This window comes from Schistocerca americana, chromosome 1 (genome assembly GCF_021461395.2).
Source record: "Schistocerca americana isolate TAMUIC-IGC-003095 chromosome 1, iqSchAmer2.1, whole genome shotgun sequence".
Classification (NCBI taxonomy): Eukaryota; Metazoa; Arthropoda; class Insecta; order Orthoptera; family Acrididae; genus Schistocerca; species Schistocerca americana.
The window spans coordinates 174,337,570-174,354,560 of NC_060119.1; the positions used below are offsets into that span (position 1 = coordinate 174,337,570).

Consider the following 16,991-nt stretch of genomic DNA (forward strand, 5'->3'; position numbering starts at 1 on the left):
GTCCTTCCCAATAATAACTTAGAGGCAAGTGAAAGCAAGAGCCTGACTGATGGTCGCAATGACTCAAGTGAACTATTACACCGTGCTCTGAACAACATATCCTTGGTTAATCAAGAGAATCCTACTGTTGATCATATCATTAATAGTGCATCAATTACCTCTCCCTTTTCGTGATTGCTCATATGCATATGCCCCTTTAATTGAATGGTTAACTGAATTAACATTAGCTCATGAAATATTACGATCACATCTCTTTGTTTTTCATAATTATGAAACAGCATTTTGCCCTCCACCTGGGAAGTTTCTAGGTACTCTGGAAATAGTCTGCAGCTGAACCCCAATACAACTACGTGCCTGTCCCCAGTTGCAGAATGGCACTCATCACTCCACCAAGGGACAGACTATCTTTTAAGCTACCTTCAAGATTTGATACTAATTCGTCATCAGCACAGTTGTGTGTATTGGTGATGTGATTCACCAATTCATTAACACTGTCTCTATGTCCAAAAACAAGCAGTTGGATGACTGGCTCCTGTTTCACCTTGCTGGGACCCCATCTCGTTAGATCACTTTTCGGCACTGCCTGATCTGCTAGGTGTATCTATATCAAAAATCAGTCATGAGCAGATCATCAAAATGCCTGTCACTGAACAATTTGTATAGAAGTGCTGAAGTCAAAATAAACGACAGTGAACACTGCTCAGTATGGGTCTAATGGGCTAATAACATTTACCAGCACTAGCTCATGAATGTTGAAATCTTCAAACCTAATCACAAGCCCACCCAGCACACTTCCCTCAAGTGCTCTCCATTTGGTACACCCCATAGGCAAATTTAGGATACTGAACACTATGCACACTGCAAGCAGTGTCCCATTAACAAGTAGAGTACTGCACCTACATGACCAAACTGCATGACAGGCATTCATTCCCCATCAATCGCTTCACACTCATTGCAAAAGTACGTGGCTGACAGTTTCCTCATGCACCGTCATGCAGATGCACACTCAGTGAGTAGTGCATACTCACTAAGTGGGCCTGGCCATGCAGCTAAGGAAACAAACTCTAATAAGCTTTGTCACAACATCGCAGCACTAATGGGCCTGCCAATTGTTGAAGAATGTTACTGATGGTCACTGATTTAGATGAGGAATTGTAAATTTGTTTGAATGAATAGCTGATGAAATAATGCTCCCATCAAGTTTGCAGCTTGTTGAGAAGTGTGACCACTTATAATTGCCAACATAGTTTATAATTAACAAAAAATAATTCAATCCAGCAACACTGTAGGCTGGCTCTCCTGAGTCGAGCAAATGAACTAATAGGACACACAACAGCTGTCATTGTGAACTGCACTGACCACAAAGAGAAAGGAAGCGCAAGATTTAGCAGTAAGCAGATACGGACAGCATTTGAATCAATTTCTGTCTGCATCACTATTCAAGTAAGTAGATCTTATGAAACAAATCTCTTCACAAATAAAAACAAATCTCTTCACATATAAATTACTTGTGTTTACTCTGTTTAATTCCTGCTTCTCGTACAGAATTCTGTAACTGATGTTGGTTTCCTTTGCTTGCTGCAGTTTCTGTTTAGTAAATATTTACAGTGTAATACATGCAACATAAAAACACAGCCTTTGCAACTGAACTACTGACACAGTCCAATTTAACTGACTCTGCACTTGCCAGTACTCCTGCCGCCCTCAATAGTAACAAGCAAAGTACTCTATACAAGTAACCAAATGTGAGATGCAGGTAACAGAAACTCTTAATATGTAACATCTTCCATTGTACCAAGGTTGCTCGTACTATCAGCTATAGATGTCTCACTGATATAAATATGCAATTTGTTAATGTTTGTAGTGTTAAAAAAATGAGCAATTCAAGTAAGACCTTGTGGTTGCTAACAACTAACATCAACAAACTTTAAAGTCTCCTAAAATGTTTGTGGAATGCTGCTGGACATACAAAGTCATCTGAAAGTCTTTAGTGCTAACTAGGAGATTAGAAGATGGAACAGCTTTTCAATCTGACACGCATCAATGCAGTTACACAGATTTTTCAGATTGAAAAGATTCAGAGCAGACACTGAGGTCCAAGAAAAAAACAAAAGAGGTGTTCACAATATTGCAGCACACTGGCAACTGTTTTTATCGAAAAAGTGGAAAGAGACAGTTGAAAGAATTTTTTCCTTTTCTACACCAACTCCAATTATTGCAGCAACATCTTACACTTCATTTAAAAACAAATAGTTCACCTGTATTATGGTCCATTAGCGAGAGTTGCTTACAACAAACTACAGACATATAACAACCAAAAAAGTCAACAAAAACATGAAAAGGAAGTTTGTTTTGAACATGATTTGGAGTTAATGCCAACATCATGAATTATTTGCCAAAAACTGCATCGGAATTGACGATTTCTCAATTTTTGCTGAAGGAACTGTGATTTGAAAGTCTTACACCATTACCTGGAAATGAAGAAAATTTCAGGAGATACAACACAATGATATCCTCTTGGTAGATTTAGAACATATTTTCTGTAGTGTCTCACAATGTTAAATCTTTAAAAATCAAACAACCTATTTGACGAGATGTTTGAAAAAAAAAGAGTTGTTCTGAAAACTAATTTAAAACAAACAAAATGTACATTTCTTTAATAAATGACAAATAAATGGAGCAATGAATGTCATTGGATTCAAATTTATCTATTTGTAATTCGCTTAACTGATGAACAAATGTTTTTGTTTGTGTAAATGAATAATGTTTCGAATAAATATTTTTATTTGTTATTCATGAATAATAATTTTTATCTGCATTTATTATTCATCATTCACATAAGTTTTGCCTCACTCTGGTAGTAAGGTAAGCATACTGTGCATGCACACACCGAAAATTCACAACATCTGTGCAAGTGAGTGCGAGTGGATAATATCTGGATGGCTGTGGACTAGCATGTAACATCAGCATGACTGTTGGCAAGTGCCCACTTGTGTGTTATTAGGCAAGGCATCATCGCTTATCTTCAGCAACATCCGCTGATATCTTGGACGTGTATTCATGCTCTCTCTCGCACACTTCAGGTGCATGCTGGCCATGTGAACGCGCCATGCACTTGCGTGATTCTTGCAGCAGGTATGTCATCCACTTATGGGATTACAATATTAATAATAACCATTACTACTGTCTAATCATGGATGAGGAAGAAAACCTACAAAACTCTGAAGAAAATGACATGTGCAAAAAATTGTAACAAAAAAGTAAACCGGTCCCCAAGCTAAAGATTAGATTGAACACTATAATGTTTTACTGAGCACTGTGTGCTCTTAGCTTCCACCAACCTATGAACTGACTTTCCCAGCAAGTTATAAGAGGACCTAAGGTTTTATGTGGATTTGAAACCATTATCCACCTTGGTATAAACCAATTAGTGCTAAGAGTGAAGGATGCAACAATGGCAAAAAAAAGTCCTAGAACCAACTGCAGATCCAATCATGTTGTTGTCTGACACTTACCCATTAGCCACAGAAACACACTAGTAAAACATATTAACTTCTCTGCAACTTGTATTCAAATATCAGCTTGTGTATTCTTAATATTTACTGAGATTTCGGCTTCTCAGTTATTGCAACAAATGATGTATGACACAATTCAACAACATGACTCTCTAGTTAGGTTAACGATACTTTATGGAGATAGATGGATAAGGAACAGTTGCCCGTTCTAGAAAAGGAAAAAATGCCTCTATTACATGAAAACCGTGATACATATATACTAAAAATCATTAGGCAGCAAACGTATAGATAAACAAGAAACACAATTTCATAGTGAGCACTTCTTACACTGATCTTGTCTCCACCACAAGCAATAAAATGGTGTACAACTTGATGGAAATAAAATATCTGACTGACGGCAATAATATGTTTTAATCGTTTCACTTCTATTGATGAGCTGTCCGTGTTTTGTGTCCCTGTGAATCGGGAATTGTGTGGTCATAACAATAGTCGTATTTCATAAACAGTTCAAGATATCAAAATTAAGTTTTTTGCAAATGACAGCATGCACAGAGGCACATATGTTGTATGATAAATATTCAAAACACTTTTATTCACTGAGATATGGAAGTAACTCATCCACAGCAGCGAGAGATCATCCGTTCAGGTCGCTTACAAATGTCAATTACACTATAGGGAAAACCCAAGTGCTGCGCATATACACATTCACAGCAGAATTGCTCTTTCAAAGTTTAATATAATAAAAATTATAAAACGTTAAAACCCCGATATTCATTTATAAACACACTGTACAATGACTAAGAATAACTGTCTACAGAAGAAATGTTTCACATCACAACATTTACCACAAATAATGACTAAGAACCAAGTATTACTCAACAAAGCCACTTTTTGAGAGAAAGAAAAACAGTAACAATCACTAATGCTTGGCATTTTTACACATGGAGAGCTGTCACATGCTAACTACTTCACAACCCTTAAATGTTAACTGGCACTTTGTATGATATTTATTTATTTACTTGTTCACAATTACGTCATCATATCATATGCTAATCATGTTATCACACTGTCATAAAATTATTACTACTTGCTGCACACTCAAAATATTCAACTACTTGTATCATAATACCAAACGTCACTTCGTGAGTATTCTGGCACAGTGGAGTGAGAGTGAATAAATGCCTCATCCAAATAAACCATTGGTTGTCTGAATCCCGGCAGTTATTTTTTTGCCATAAAAATATAGTACTGTATACTCCGTTGACATTTGTTTGCTCAAACACCTTCAAAAAATGATTTCACAAAAAGAATAATTTTTCTGAGCACTTTTTTACCAGGCTAGAGTTTGGTATAGTTGGCAAAATGTGGCATATGCTACATCAGTATGTGTAGGATGTGTTAGTTATGCTCGATGAAAGTAGTAGTAACTCTAAATTTTTCTCATTAACAAATGTTGCCAGAGGTGAAAGAATTGAAAAGTGACATAAAAATCCCATGAAAAACTATAAATGAACTATTAAATAAAAAAATTACTTTTAAACCAATTAACTGAATAAAAATAATGATCAATACCATTTCAATAAAAATTTTAAAATACAGAAGTTTACTGCACCTGACAAGGTTCAAACCCACAAACTCCTGCATGTTAAACTATTATCCTATCCACAACACCACGCAACAAGTCTATGTAACACGAATTTTCCAATGTTACTGAGAATCACGCAAAATTCTGAAAACTTTTTTCATCAATAACTCGCAAACAAGGGCCTGCCAGAGAGAATGGCTGCACGGTGTGATACCTGGGATCTTAACCTACTTCACCATATATTTGATTTCAAAAAGTCGATCCCACCACTGGGGACCACTCCTTGTAAGTTATTTCAGGTGAAGTATAAAAGTGTATTTACACATATTGTCAATGAAATTACTACTCTAATCATTTTGTTTCTCCTTCTCCTCTGCAGTAAATACTAAATTCATTTTCCTCAGCACAGTTTTGTTCTGACTTCAGTATCACACAAATTTCTATCTCAACACCAATATTTTGCATGCACATTCCTTTGCCTACATTGTTGGTAATGTCAATTCTTCTTTTCACTGCCTATTAATTCTATGAGCTCATATCAAACTATGATGTCTGCCCACAAAGACAATTTATCTAATCACTTTCTGAACATGCAAAGTGAATTAACGATGTACAAACTTGGGATCTCTGTTAGCTGTGTTTGTTCAGCTGACAGGTATTTAGATGAAAGGTCAGATGTAACGAGTAGTTGCGCTGAAATCCTCCTCCAACATGAATTTTGGGCAAGATATAAAACAGTTAGATGAATTAGGACACATATGGAAGGAACATATTTCTTCCTATACTCTGTCTACTAATGGGATAACAAGGCAACCAAATATACACCATACAACGATACCTAGTATTCACACAAAAGACATGATATGTCACATCGGGATTACAACTTGATAATAAATTCAGTTGGGAGGATCACACCACAGAACTGCAGAAACACCTTAACAATTTGCAATTCGAATGTTAGCAGACATAGCCGACATAAAAATGAAAAAGCTTGCATACTTTGCCTACTTTCATTCCATAATGTCATATGGTATAATATTTTTGGATAACTCTACAATTCAACCAAAAGTTTTCAGAGTCCAAAAGCGTGTAATACGTATTATTTGTGGAGTAAATTCACGGACGTCCTGTAGAAACCTCTTCAAAGAACTGGGTATACTAACTAGTGCCTCTCACTATATTTACTCTTTAATGAAATTTGTCCTAAATAATATCTCTCTTTTTCCAACAAACAGCACAGCTCATACATACAATACCAGGAACAAAAATGATCTGCACAAGGACTTAAAAGCACTTACTTTAGTTCAAAAAGCGGCCCACTACTCAGGAACACTTATCTTCAATAATTTGCCAGCACACATAAAAAATTTAGTTACAAATAAAGATCAGTTTAAAAGGAGTCTGAAAGTCTTACTAGTGGCCAACTCCTTCTATTCCATGGACGAATTTTTTAATAGAAACAAATGATGTATTGTATATACTCATACCATTAGTATTGTTATTTCAGCTTCAAAAATGATGTATTGTATATACTCATACTACTAGTATTGTTATTTCAGCTTAAAAAAAAAATTGACATGTTCCACATTCACGAGGATCTCCTCAGCACGGATCTATGGAACGAAAAACTAATCTAATCTAAACATTACAGCAAAGATCCAAATTTGTGAAGAAAATCTGAAGATAAAATCATACACATAGAAGCTGACTTACACATCAAGTCACTATTAAAAATATGGCTAATGTAGGAATTCACATCGTATGACAATTTTGTGTTGAAGATGGCCTACACATAACTGAAAAATTAGCGAGCATAAAAATTTCATTAAAAATTCAGCAGTGCAACCTTTAAAAAAATCTGTGTGTGTGTGTGTGTGTGTGTGTGTGTGTGTGTGTGTGTGTGTGTGGGGGCGCGCGCACACACACACACACACACACACACACACACACACACACACACACACAGTATCTTACTTAGCAAAAGGATATTATTGTTGTGGTCTTCATTCCAAAGACTGGTTTGTTGCAGCTCTCCAAGCTACTCTATCCTGCACAAGTTTCTTCATCTCTGAACAACTACTGCAACCTACATCCACTTTAATCTGCTTACTGTGTTCATCTTTTGGTCTCCTTCCACAATATTTACCACTCACACTTCCTCCAATACTAAACTGATGATTCTTTGATGTCTGTGATTGTATTCTATCAACTGAACCCTTCTTTTGGCCAATCTGTGTGGCAAATTTCTTATCTCCCTAATTCTATTCTGGACCTCCTCATCAGATACATGACCAAGCCGTCGAATCTTCAGCACTGTTCTGTGTCACCTCATTTCAAAAGGATCTATTCTCTTCTTGTCTGAATTGTTTATTGCCCCTTTCACGTATGGCTACAATGCAGACAAATACCTTCAGAAAAGACTTCCTCATAGTTAAATATATATTTGACGTTAACAAATTTCTCTTCTTCACAAACACTTTTCTTGCCCTTGCCAGTTTACCTTTTACATCCTCTCGACTTCAACCACTGACAGTTATTTTACAGCACTAATAGCAAAATTAATCTATCAATTTTAGTGTTTCATTTCCTAATCTAATTCCCTCAGCAGCATCTGATTTAATGTGACTAAATTTGGTTATCCTTGTTGATGAAACTTCCTGGCAGATTAAAACTCTGTGCCGGACTGAGACTCGAACTCGGGACCTTTGCCTTTCGCGGGCAAGTGCTCTACCATCTGAGCTACCCAAGCACGACTCATGCCCCGTCCTCACAGCTTTACTTCCATCAGTGTCTCGTCGCCTACTTTCCATGCTGTGAGGAGGGGGTGTGAGTCGTGCTTGGGTAGCTCAGATGGTAGAGCACTTGCCCGTGAAAGGCAAAGGTCCTGAGTTCGAATTTCGGCCTGGCACACATTTTTAATCTGCCAGGATGTTTCATATCGGACCACTCTCCGCTGCAGAGTGAAAATCTCATTCTGGATCCTTGTTGATATTCATCTTATATCCTCTTTCAAGACAGCATCCATTCAATTCAATTGCTCTCCCAAATCGTTTGCTCTGTCTGACAGAATTATCATTTCATCAGAAAAACCTCAAATTTTTTATTTCTTCTCTCTTAGTTTTCATTCCTTCTCCAAATTTTTCTTTGTTATCCATTACTGCTTGCTCAATGGACAGAACGAATAACAGCATAAACTACAATCACGTCTCATTCCCTTTTCAACCAGTGCTTCCCTTACAAGCCCCTCAACTCTTGCAACTGCTGTCTAGTTCCTGGACAATTTGTAAGTAACCTTTCACTCCTGTATTTTACCCCTGCTACCTTCATAATTTCAAAAGTGTATTCCAGTCAATATAATCAAAAACTGTCTCTAAGTCTACAAATGCTGTAAACATAGGTTTGCCTTACCTTAAACCAATCTTGTAAGAGAAGTTATAGGGTCAGTATTGCCTTGCATTTCCCTACACTTCTCCTACACTTCTCCAGAATCCAAACTGATTTTCCCCAATGTCGGCTCTACCAGTTTTTTCACTCTTCTTTAAATAAGTTGTGTCAGTATTTTACAACCATGACTTATTAAACTGATAGTTCAATAGTATTCACACTTGTCAGCACCTGCTTTCTTTGCAATTGGAATTATTACATTCTTCTTGAAGTTCTGGGGTATTTCACCTGTCTCATACATCTCACACATCAGGTGGACTATTTTTGTCGTGGCTGTCCCCATGAGATCAGTAGTTTCGATGGTACGTCATCAACTCTAAGGCCCTTGTTTCCGCTTAGGTCTTCCAGTGCTCTGTCAAATTCATCTCGCAGTATCGTGTCTTCCATGACATCTTCAACTACCTTTCACTCATACAGTCCCTCGATACATGGAGAACAGTGATAAAACTGACAAGCTGCAGGGACGGATTCTTGGCTGGGAATGGAGGGAAAAAGTCCTATGAACAAGCGTCTGGAAATGTATCATTGATATACAAGGTGGTGCTGACAAATGACAGTTCCTCTGACCATGTGCTATGTGTTTCTTTTATGTTGCAGGCTGTGCAATTGACAACATACAGCAAGCAGCAGAGTGGTTCGGTATTCAAGTCAGGAACAAGCTGAGATCGTGTCTGTGAATGGCCAAGAAGATGGGAACTGTTGTGATCACAAACTCCCAAAAATCGTTTGAAATGCTGTGTGATGTGACTGGTGCCTGTGAGAGTACTTGTTCTGGTATAGCCATGCTGTCTCTCAACCATTTCCATCTGCTTGGTTGTACACAAACACTATCTCGGTTAGTTCCCAACATGAATACCGAACCATTCTGCTGCTTACAGTATGCTGCATCAATCACACAGCCTGTAACACACAAGGAACATGCGGCACATGATCAGAGAACTTTCATTTGTCAGTGCCCTCTATTGTGGCAATGATACATTTCCGGACACATGTTCACAGGAACTATTTTCCTCCATTTCCAGTCAGGAATCTGTCCCTGTAGTTTGACAGGTTTATTTCTGTTCACCCTGTATACTCCTTCAACTTTTGAGCTTTCCCTTCTTTGCTTAGTACTGGTTTTCCTTCTGAGCTCTTGATACTGATACAGCTGCTTCTTTTTTCTCCATATGCTTCTTTAATTTTTCTATAGGCAGTATCTATTATTTTCCCTAGTTATATATGCTGCTGTAGTGTTACATTTGTTCTCTCGCTATTCCTGCTTAGCCGTTTTGCACTTTCTGTCAATCTCTCTCTCTCTCTCTCTCTCTCTCTCTCTCTCTCTCTCTCTCTCTCTCTCTCTTTAGACGTGTATATTCCCTTTTGCCTGTTTCATTTGCTGCATTTTTATATTTCCTCCTTTCATCAATTACATTTATTACCTCCTGTGATATTCAAGGATTTCTAACAGGCTTTGTCTTTTTACTTATTTGAACCTCCGCTGCCTTCACCATTTCATCTCTCATAGCTACCCGTTCATCTTCTACTGTTTTTCTTTCCTGTTTCAGTCAGTCATCATCTGATTTTCCTTCTGAAATCTCAATAACCTCCAGTTCTTTCAACTTACCTCGGTCCTATCTCCATAGTTTCCTACCTTTTTGCAATTTCTTCAGTTTTAATTCAGAGTTCATAACTAATGAATTGTGATCAGAGTGCATTTCTGCCCTTGGAAATGTCTTACTGTCTAAAATATGATTCCAATGCCTGTCATAGATTTATATAATCAATCTGACATCTTCCAGTTTCTCCAGTTCTCTTCCATGTATACAATCTCCTTTCATTTTTTTTTTTTTAACCAAACATTAGCATTGATTAAACTATGCTCGGTGCAAACTTCTACCTAGTGGTTTCATCTTTCATTTCTTTCCTCTATTCCACAATCACCGACAATTTTTCCTCCACTTCCTTTCCTACTGTTGAATTCTAGTCCCCCATCACAGATTTTTCTCTCCCTTAACTATGAGTAATTTCTTTTATGTCATTATACCTTCTTTCAATTTTTACATAATCTGTAGAGATAGCTTTTACTACTGTGGTGGGTGTTGGCTTTGTATCTATTTTGGCTATGATGATGATGATTTCACTATGCTGTTCATAACAGCTTCGCTTATTTACATTTTCTTATTCATTATTAGAACTATCCCTGCATTACCAATATTTTATTGTGCATTTATAACCCTGCATTTGCCTAGCCAGAGGTATTGTTTCTCCTACCACTGAGCTTCCCTATCCATGTCCCTTTTTAAATTTTCTAACCTACCTGCTCAATTAAGGGATCTAACATTCTATATTCTGACCCACAGAATACCAGTTTTGTTTCCCATGATGACAACATCCTTCTGAGTAGTCTCCACTCGGAGATCAGAATGGTTGACTATTTTACCTCTAGAATATTTTACCAAGATAATGCTACCATCTTTTAACCTTACAGTAATGTTGTCATATTGGTTGTAGTTTCCTCTTGCTCTCAGCTGCTTGCAGTATCAGCACAACATGGCCAGGTTCTTTGATGTTACAAGGTCAGTTCAGCCAATCATCCAGACTGCTGCCCCTGTAACTATTGAAAAGGATACTGTCCCTCTTCAGGAACCACAAATTCGTCTGGGATCAACAGATATCCCTCCATTGTGTTTTTTCTACAGTATGGCTGTCTTTATCATTGAGGCAGGCAGGCCACCCCGCCATGGTAAGTTCTGTGGATCATGGGGAAGAGTGAAAGGATAGCATTCCCAAAAAATACTTGTAATGAGCTCAAAGTATCATGACGTGGTGCCTGTAAAAAAAAACCCGCAGCCAGCCTAACTGGTGAGCAGAGCCCAAAAGTACAATGAGGGACCAACACAGAAATCAGAGTGCCAACAGTGGGAAGTGTTCATATAGCAAATGTGACTGAGTGTTGGCCAAAGTAAACAAGAGTATGGTCTAGAGCTACCTTGAGGCTGATCTCTCAGTCCACAAGCTCACACAGTCCACGAGCTCATGCCAGGGAAGTTATGCATCTGAAGCAATGAAAGTGACACTCCCCCTGCTTATGATGGAGTTGCAAATCACTTCGACTCTCCGTCACAAACAACTCATCATCCAATACACAGAAGTCCGAGGGTGATACCAAATCCCTTGCTCCTTTAAGAGACACACAGGGCTGAAAATGCCCTGGCCTCATCATAGGCAACAGGGATATCTGCCATGGGAAAGGAAATCAGCTGTGCCCTTTCAAAGTAACCATCCCAGCATTCACCTGAATGATCTGGGGAATTCACAGAAAACCTAAAACAGGATGGTTGGCAGTGGGTTTGAACAGTTGTCCTCCCAAATGCGAATCTAGTGTGCTAATGAATGCGCCACCTCACTCAGTTGGGTGGAATAACAATGCGGCAATTCTGATCTGTAGCTAGCAGTAGAACACCCTTTACAGCATTGAACCTATCATAAAGTTTGAAATATGTCCAAGGCACTGGATCTGATGCTTTGGGAAAACATTCTGGTCATCCCTGCTGGACCACTGTAATGATGTTGTGCTGGAGAGGCTCCTCACTCGTAGCTGCAGCGACTTCCCATGCAGTCAGTGTAAAGACAGTATCCTGAAGGTTTTGAGCCAGTGCAAGACAGCCTGCCTCCTACTTCTCGAAGTTGACATCGAGATCGATTGGTAAGCATGACAAAGTGTCTGCAGTCTCGTGCTGGGAGGTGGGACGGTAGTGAAAGTCATAAGAATGGTTACTGAGAAACAAGACCCAATGCTTTGTTCTTCTGTCCAACAGCTTGGACTTGGGGCCAAAAAGGAAGGTGAGTGGCTTTATGGTGTGCAACGAGGTGGAACTTAAGTGTCGTAGAAGAATACATGGAACTTTTTTATGCTGTTTTTGAGCACATGTGCCTATTTCTTGATCTAGGAATAATTTCTCTGTGCTGCTGGCAAAGCCTTGGACATGAACACAATAGGCTGCTCAGAGCCATCAGGATTTCGGTAAGAGAGAGTGGCACCAGTGCCATACTGGGACACACCTGTGGCCAGAGTTGAAGACCTATTCTGATACTGAACTAGGCCAAACAAGGACTGGAACATGCTGCTTCAATTTCTGAAACACCAGCTGACAAGCCTCCGACCACTCTAACTTCGCTCCCTTCTTACAAAGCTGATTCAATGGATGACAAAAGTGAGCAGCTCTTGGAATTAATTTCACATAATAATTTATCTTCCCTCAATAGGACTGCAGTTCCCTAATATTCTTACAATCTGGTACTTTGTCCATCACTGCAACATATTCTGCCATTGGAAGTATGCCATCCTTACTTAACACATGCCCTAAGCATCCTTACTTAACACATGCCCTAAGTACGACACTCCTGGAGCATAACAACTACAACATTTCTAAAAAGTTCACAACATAGCCTGTTGTCTAACAGTTGCTGAAAAACCGGCTACAAATATGGAAAATGCTGTTCTCTTGTGGAGCCAAAAAACCAAATGCCATCCAAATAAGTGACCAGCATAGAATGTCTTTGACAAGTCACTTGGGAAACACTGAAATGTTCATAGAGATGAAGCTACGCCAAATGGTAAATGGTTAAGTTGGTACATCCCAAAAAGAGTATTTAATACTAAGATGCACCAAGACTCAGCATCCAATGGCAATTGCAAGAATGAGTGCCTGAGGTCAATTTTGAGAAAGTATTGACCATTAGCCAACTTAGGCAACAACTTCCCTGAATGTGGTATGGGATAAACATGTACTTCCTTTGTGCACTAACTGTGTGTTTAAAACTGCCGCAAAACTGAACATTGCCATTGGGTTTCTGGATCATGACCATTGGGGTGGCCCACTAGCAGAATGAAGCCAGTGACAACAGCCCAAGATTCTGCCATCTGTTCAGTTATACCTACAGTTTATCTCATGGCATGGGGTGGACTCAACTGAACTTAGGAGCTACCGATGGTTTCAGCGTAATGTGGGCCTCAAAATTGGTGGCTCAACCCTGATCCTTACAAAAGAAATTTCTCAAATGACTGTAGCAATGCCTCAAAATTTTAAAATAGCATTACACGAGAGACAAGGTTAACTTTGTTGCTACTTCAAATTCAATAATTGTGAGAGCATCAAGATCGAGAATATATTCCGCCAACTTCAAATTTACAACCAAATGTGTGAGGTGTTGCCCACATATTTGTGTTTGGCCTCGACTAGTAGTTGTTCTTGATCAGACTGGTAGAGGCCCTTCTGTTCAATTGAAACCTCATGCCACACCCAGCTACCTCCAAGTCTTCCACAATATGGTGAGGCTGCAGAACTGCTGATGAGCTGGTGTAATTGATTGCTAACACAGGAACATTACTCCATGGCACGAGCAGCATTTTCTGCATGTAGCAGCTAAATGTTCCAGCTGTGTCAGGCTTCACAAGTTACATAGAAATAGTGGCATTATCTCCTTTTGTGTGAAGACCAAAAATCTGGGCCAGAATGCTGTACCTGTAGTGGTGCGTCCTTTGCAGGGGAAGGATTGTGCTCTGTGCCTGCAGTGAACTTAGTGGGGCACTCAAGTGGCAGCAACTGAGTAGCTGGCCAGTTTCAGGATGCTGTAGTACCCTATGTCACAATGCTTGACTGACCAACTTTGTGGTGTGCTCATTAAAGCCTGAATAGCCTTCGATTGAGCTGTGTCCTGCTAGCGTGACTCATCAATTTCCGCCACCTGTCAATCTGCAAAAACATTTTGGCTTCAGCAATAAACACCTCTGCTTCTGCACTTTGTGTTATGTCTTCTAAGGCTGGATCTGAATTTGCTAATGCCTTAGTCTGTACTGCACTGTCTGGCAGTAGCCACACTACAAAATAGCAAATTAGAGTGTCTGCACACAATAGGCTACATTGTTTACATCCAAAATGTCATGTAAGTGCTGACCCCTGCAAGTTGGCTATCTGCACCATGTACAACTGCCTGGAACACTTGTGATGTTGATTAAATTGTAAGTATGCAGCTACCACGAGCATCTGCCAACTACAGCCAACTCCTCATCTGGCGTACAGGAATCTGTTGGGGGCATCAAACCAACAGAAAGTTTAAATTAAAAATTTTGATGATATATTTTTAAAAGTGATTACTAACGTAAATATTTACAGACCAATCTCCAAGTGTTTCCTTTTCTTCTGAAACTGCGTATGAATTTCACCTCAGACAGACAGACAGAGACAGAGAGAGAGCTCTGAGAAAATGGTAAGATATTTAAGTACTTTATTGATCATCAAGAGACACTTACTCTTTGTATCATTTCTTCAACTCTTGTCTGTAGTCCCCAAACTTCAAATGAAACTTGGACTAATTTGTAAGAACACATAATAGGAGATGTTTTATCTCGCCATCCTTCAACAAGTGGCCCTCTACCAGTCTTTTGCGATCTGAAGAATCTCAAATCCTGAAAAGAAAACAGTGCAATAAATTCACATGGTTCCATTAGCTATGATAAAGATAATTTTTTAATTAAGTAATATACCATGGATGTCTATTCATATGATCCCACAGTTACAGATACCCATAAATAAAAGAAAGGTAGATACCAAACTTAAACAAGTTGTTTCATTGAAAAACATTTGGTACTAGCAACAGAAAACTAAACACACATTTAATGGTGTGCAAACTGCCATGTGTTGTTGTTGCCTTCAGTAAGAAACAGAGGCCCGACATGCCTTTCAAGTTCCAGACGGAATAACATTCACCGTAGCAGCTCAGAGAAAGAAAACATTAATATAGTACTGGTCAACTGCAGGAGCATCTATGGAAAGGTCATGGAACTAATCTTGCTTCTAAACGGTAATAACACCCACATAACAGAAGGACAGAAAACTGACTGAAACCTCTGGTAAATAGCAATGAAATTCTTAAGTCTGAGTGGAATGTTTATATCAGATAGGTTGAATGCTGGGGCTGGAGGTGTGTTTGTACTAACAAAAATTATGATAATCTCTAGTGAAATTGGTACAGATTCAGAATGTGAAATAACTTGGGTGAAGATAAGTGTTAAAGGTGGATTAAACATGGTCATACTGGATGCTTTTCCAGACCTCCTGCCTCAGCAACAATAGTGGCGGAGCAGTGGAAGGTCAACATGGAGAATATTTTGCATAAATTTCCTGGTCATGTCTTGGTTTTAGATGAAGATTTTAATTTACCAGCTACTGACTGGGAGACTCTAGTGATCAGGGTGGGTAGCAGGAAGAGAGAATTGTGTGAAGCTGTTCTAAGTGCCTTATCTTAAAATTACCTTGAGCAGTTAATCTGAGAACTGACTCATGAAGATAACATCTTAGACCTGCTGATGACAAACAGACCCAAGTTTTATGACTCAGTTAGTGTAGGACATCAGTGATCATAGGGCCATTACAGCATGACTGAATACGGTTGTGAATAGGAATACAAAGAAATGCATAAAGATCTTTCTGCTCAGCAAGAAACAGATTTCAGATTACCTGAGCTGTCAGCATGAAAATTTGCAGCACTAACAACACTGAATATCAACAGACAAAATTCGACAGCATTTTACAACATGCTTTAGACAAGTTCCGAGCAGAATTGTGAGGAATGGAAAAGACCCACTGTGGTTTGACAACCATTATAGGAAGCTACTAGAAAAGCAAAGAGAGCTTCAGTACAAATTTTAGTGTAGCCAAATCCTCACAGGAAAACAAAAACAAAAGGAGCCAAAATTAGAGTGCGGGCCAGCATGAAGCGTTCAATGAATATGAAAGTAAAACTAACTACAAACTTGACAAAAACCCTATGAAGCTCTGGTCTTACGTTAGATCAGCAAACGGATTAAAGCCCGCTGTCTAAACAGACTGTCACCATCATGGGACTGAAACAGAGAATGACACAGAGAAGGCCGATGTACTAAACGTCTTTTTCCAAAACTGTAATTGTTACATAGAGGAAGATAAAATTGTAGTTCCTCCTCTAAATCATCACAAGAACAACAAAATGACAGATATCAAAATAAGTGAGCAAGGAATAGAAACCCAACTGAAATTGCTCAACACTGGAAAAGCCACTGAATCTGATGGGATACCCATTCGATTCTACACAGAGTATGTGAAAGAACTTGTCCTTCTTGCAATGGTGTACTATAGGTCTCAATAGGAGCAAAATAATTCTTAATGATTGGAAAAAGCACAGGTCATTCCCATTTTCAAAAAGGGTCATTGAAAAAATGCACAAAACTGCAGTCCTATACCTCCGACATCTGTCTGTTGTAGAATTTTGGAACATGTTTTATACTCGAATACAGACAGAGAATCTCCTTTGTAGTAACCAACATGCATTCCAAAAACAATGATCATGTCAAACCCATCTCACTCTGTCCAACCAAGAGATTCAGAAAGCAGTAGATACAGGCACCCGGATGGATGATGCCATGTTCC

General features: G+C 38.8%; 1 protein-coding gene across 2 annotated transcripts in view; it reads right to left on the reverse strand.

Moving 5' to 3' along the window:
- Nucleotides 1–16,991, reverse strand: part of LOC124605249 (cytoplasmic phosphatidylinositol transfer protein 1) — an 85,658-nt gene that overhangs the window by 19,507 nt on the left and 49,160 nt on the right. For both annotated transcript variants that reach the window (XR_006978693.1, XM_047137223.1), the window contains exon 7: nucleotides 14,837–14,992. Coding sequence is in view for 1 of the 2 variants with exons in the window: in XM_047137223.1 (XP_046993179.1) it covers nucleotides 14,837–14,992 (156 nt within the window). In the remaining variant the exon portion in view is untranslated. The remainder of the gene's footprint in view (nucleotides 1–14,836; nucleotides 14,993–16,991) is intronic.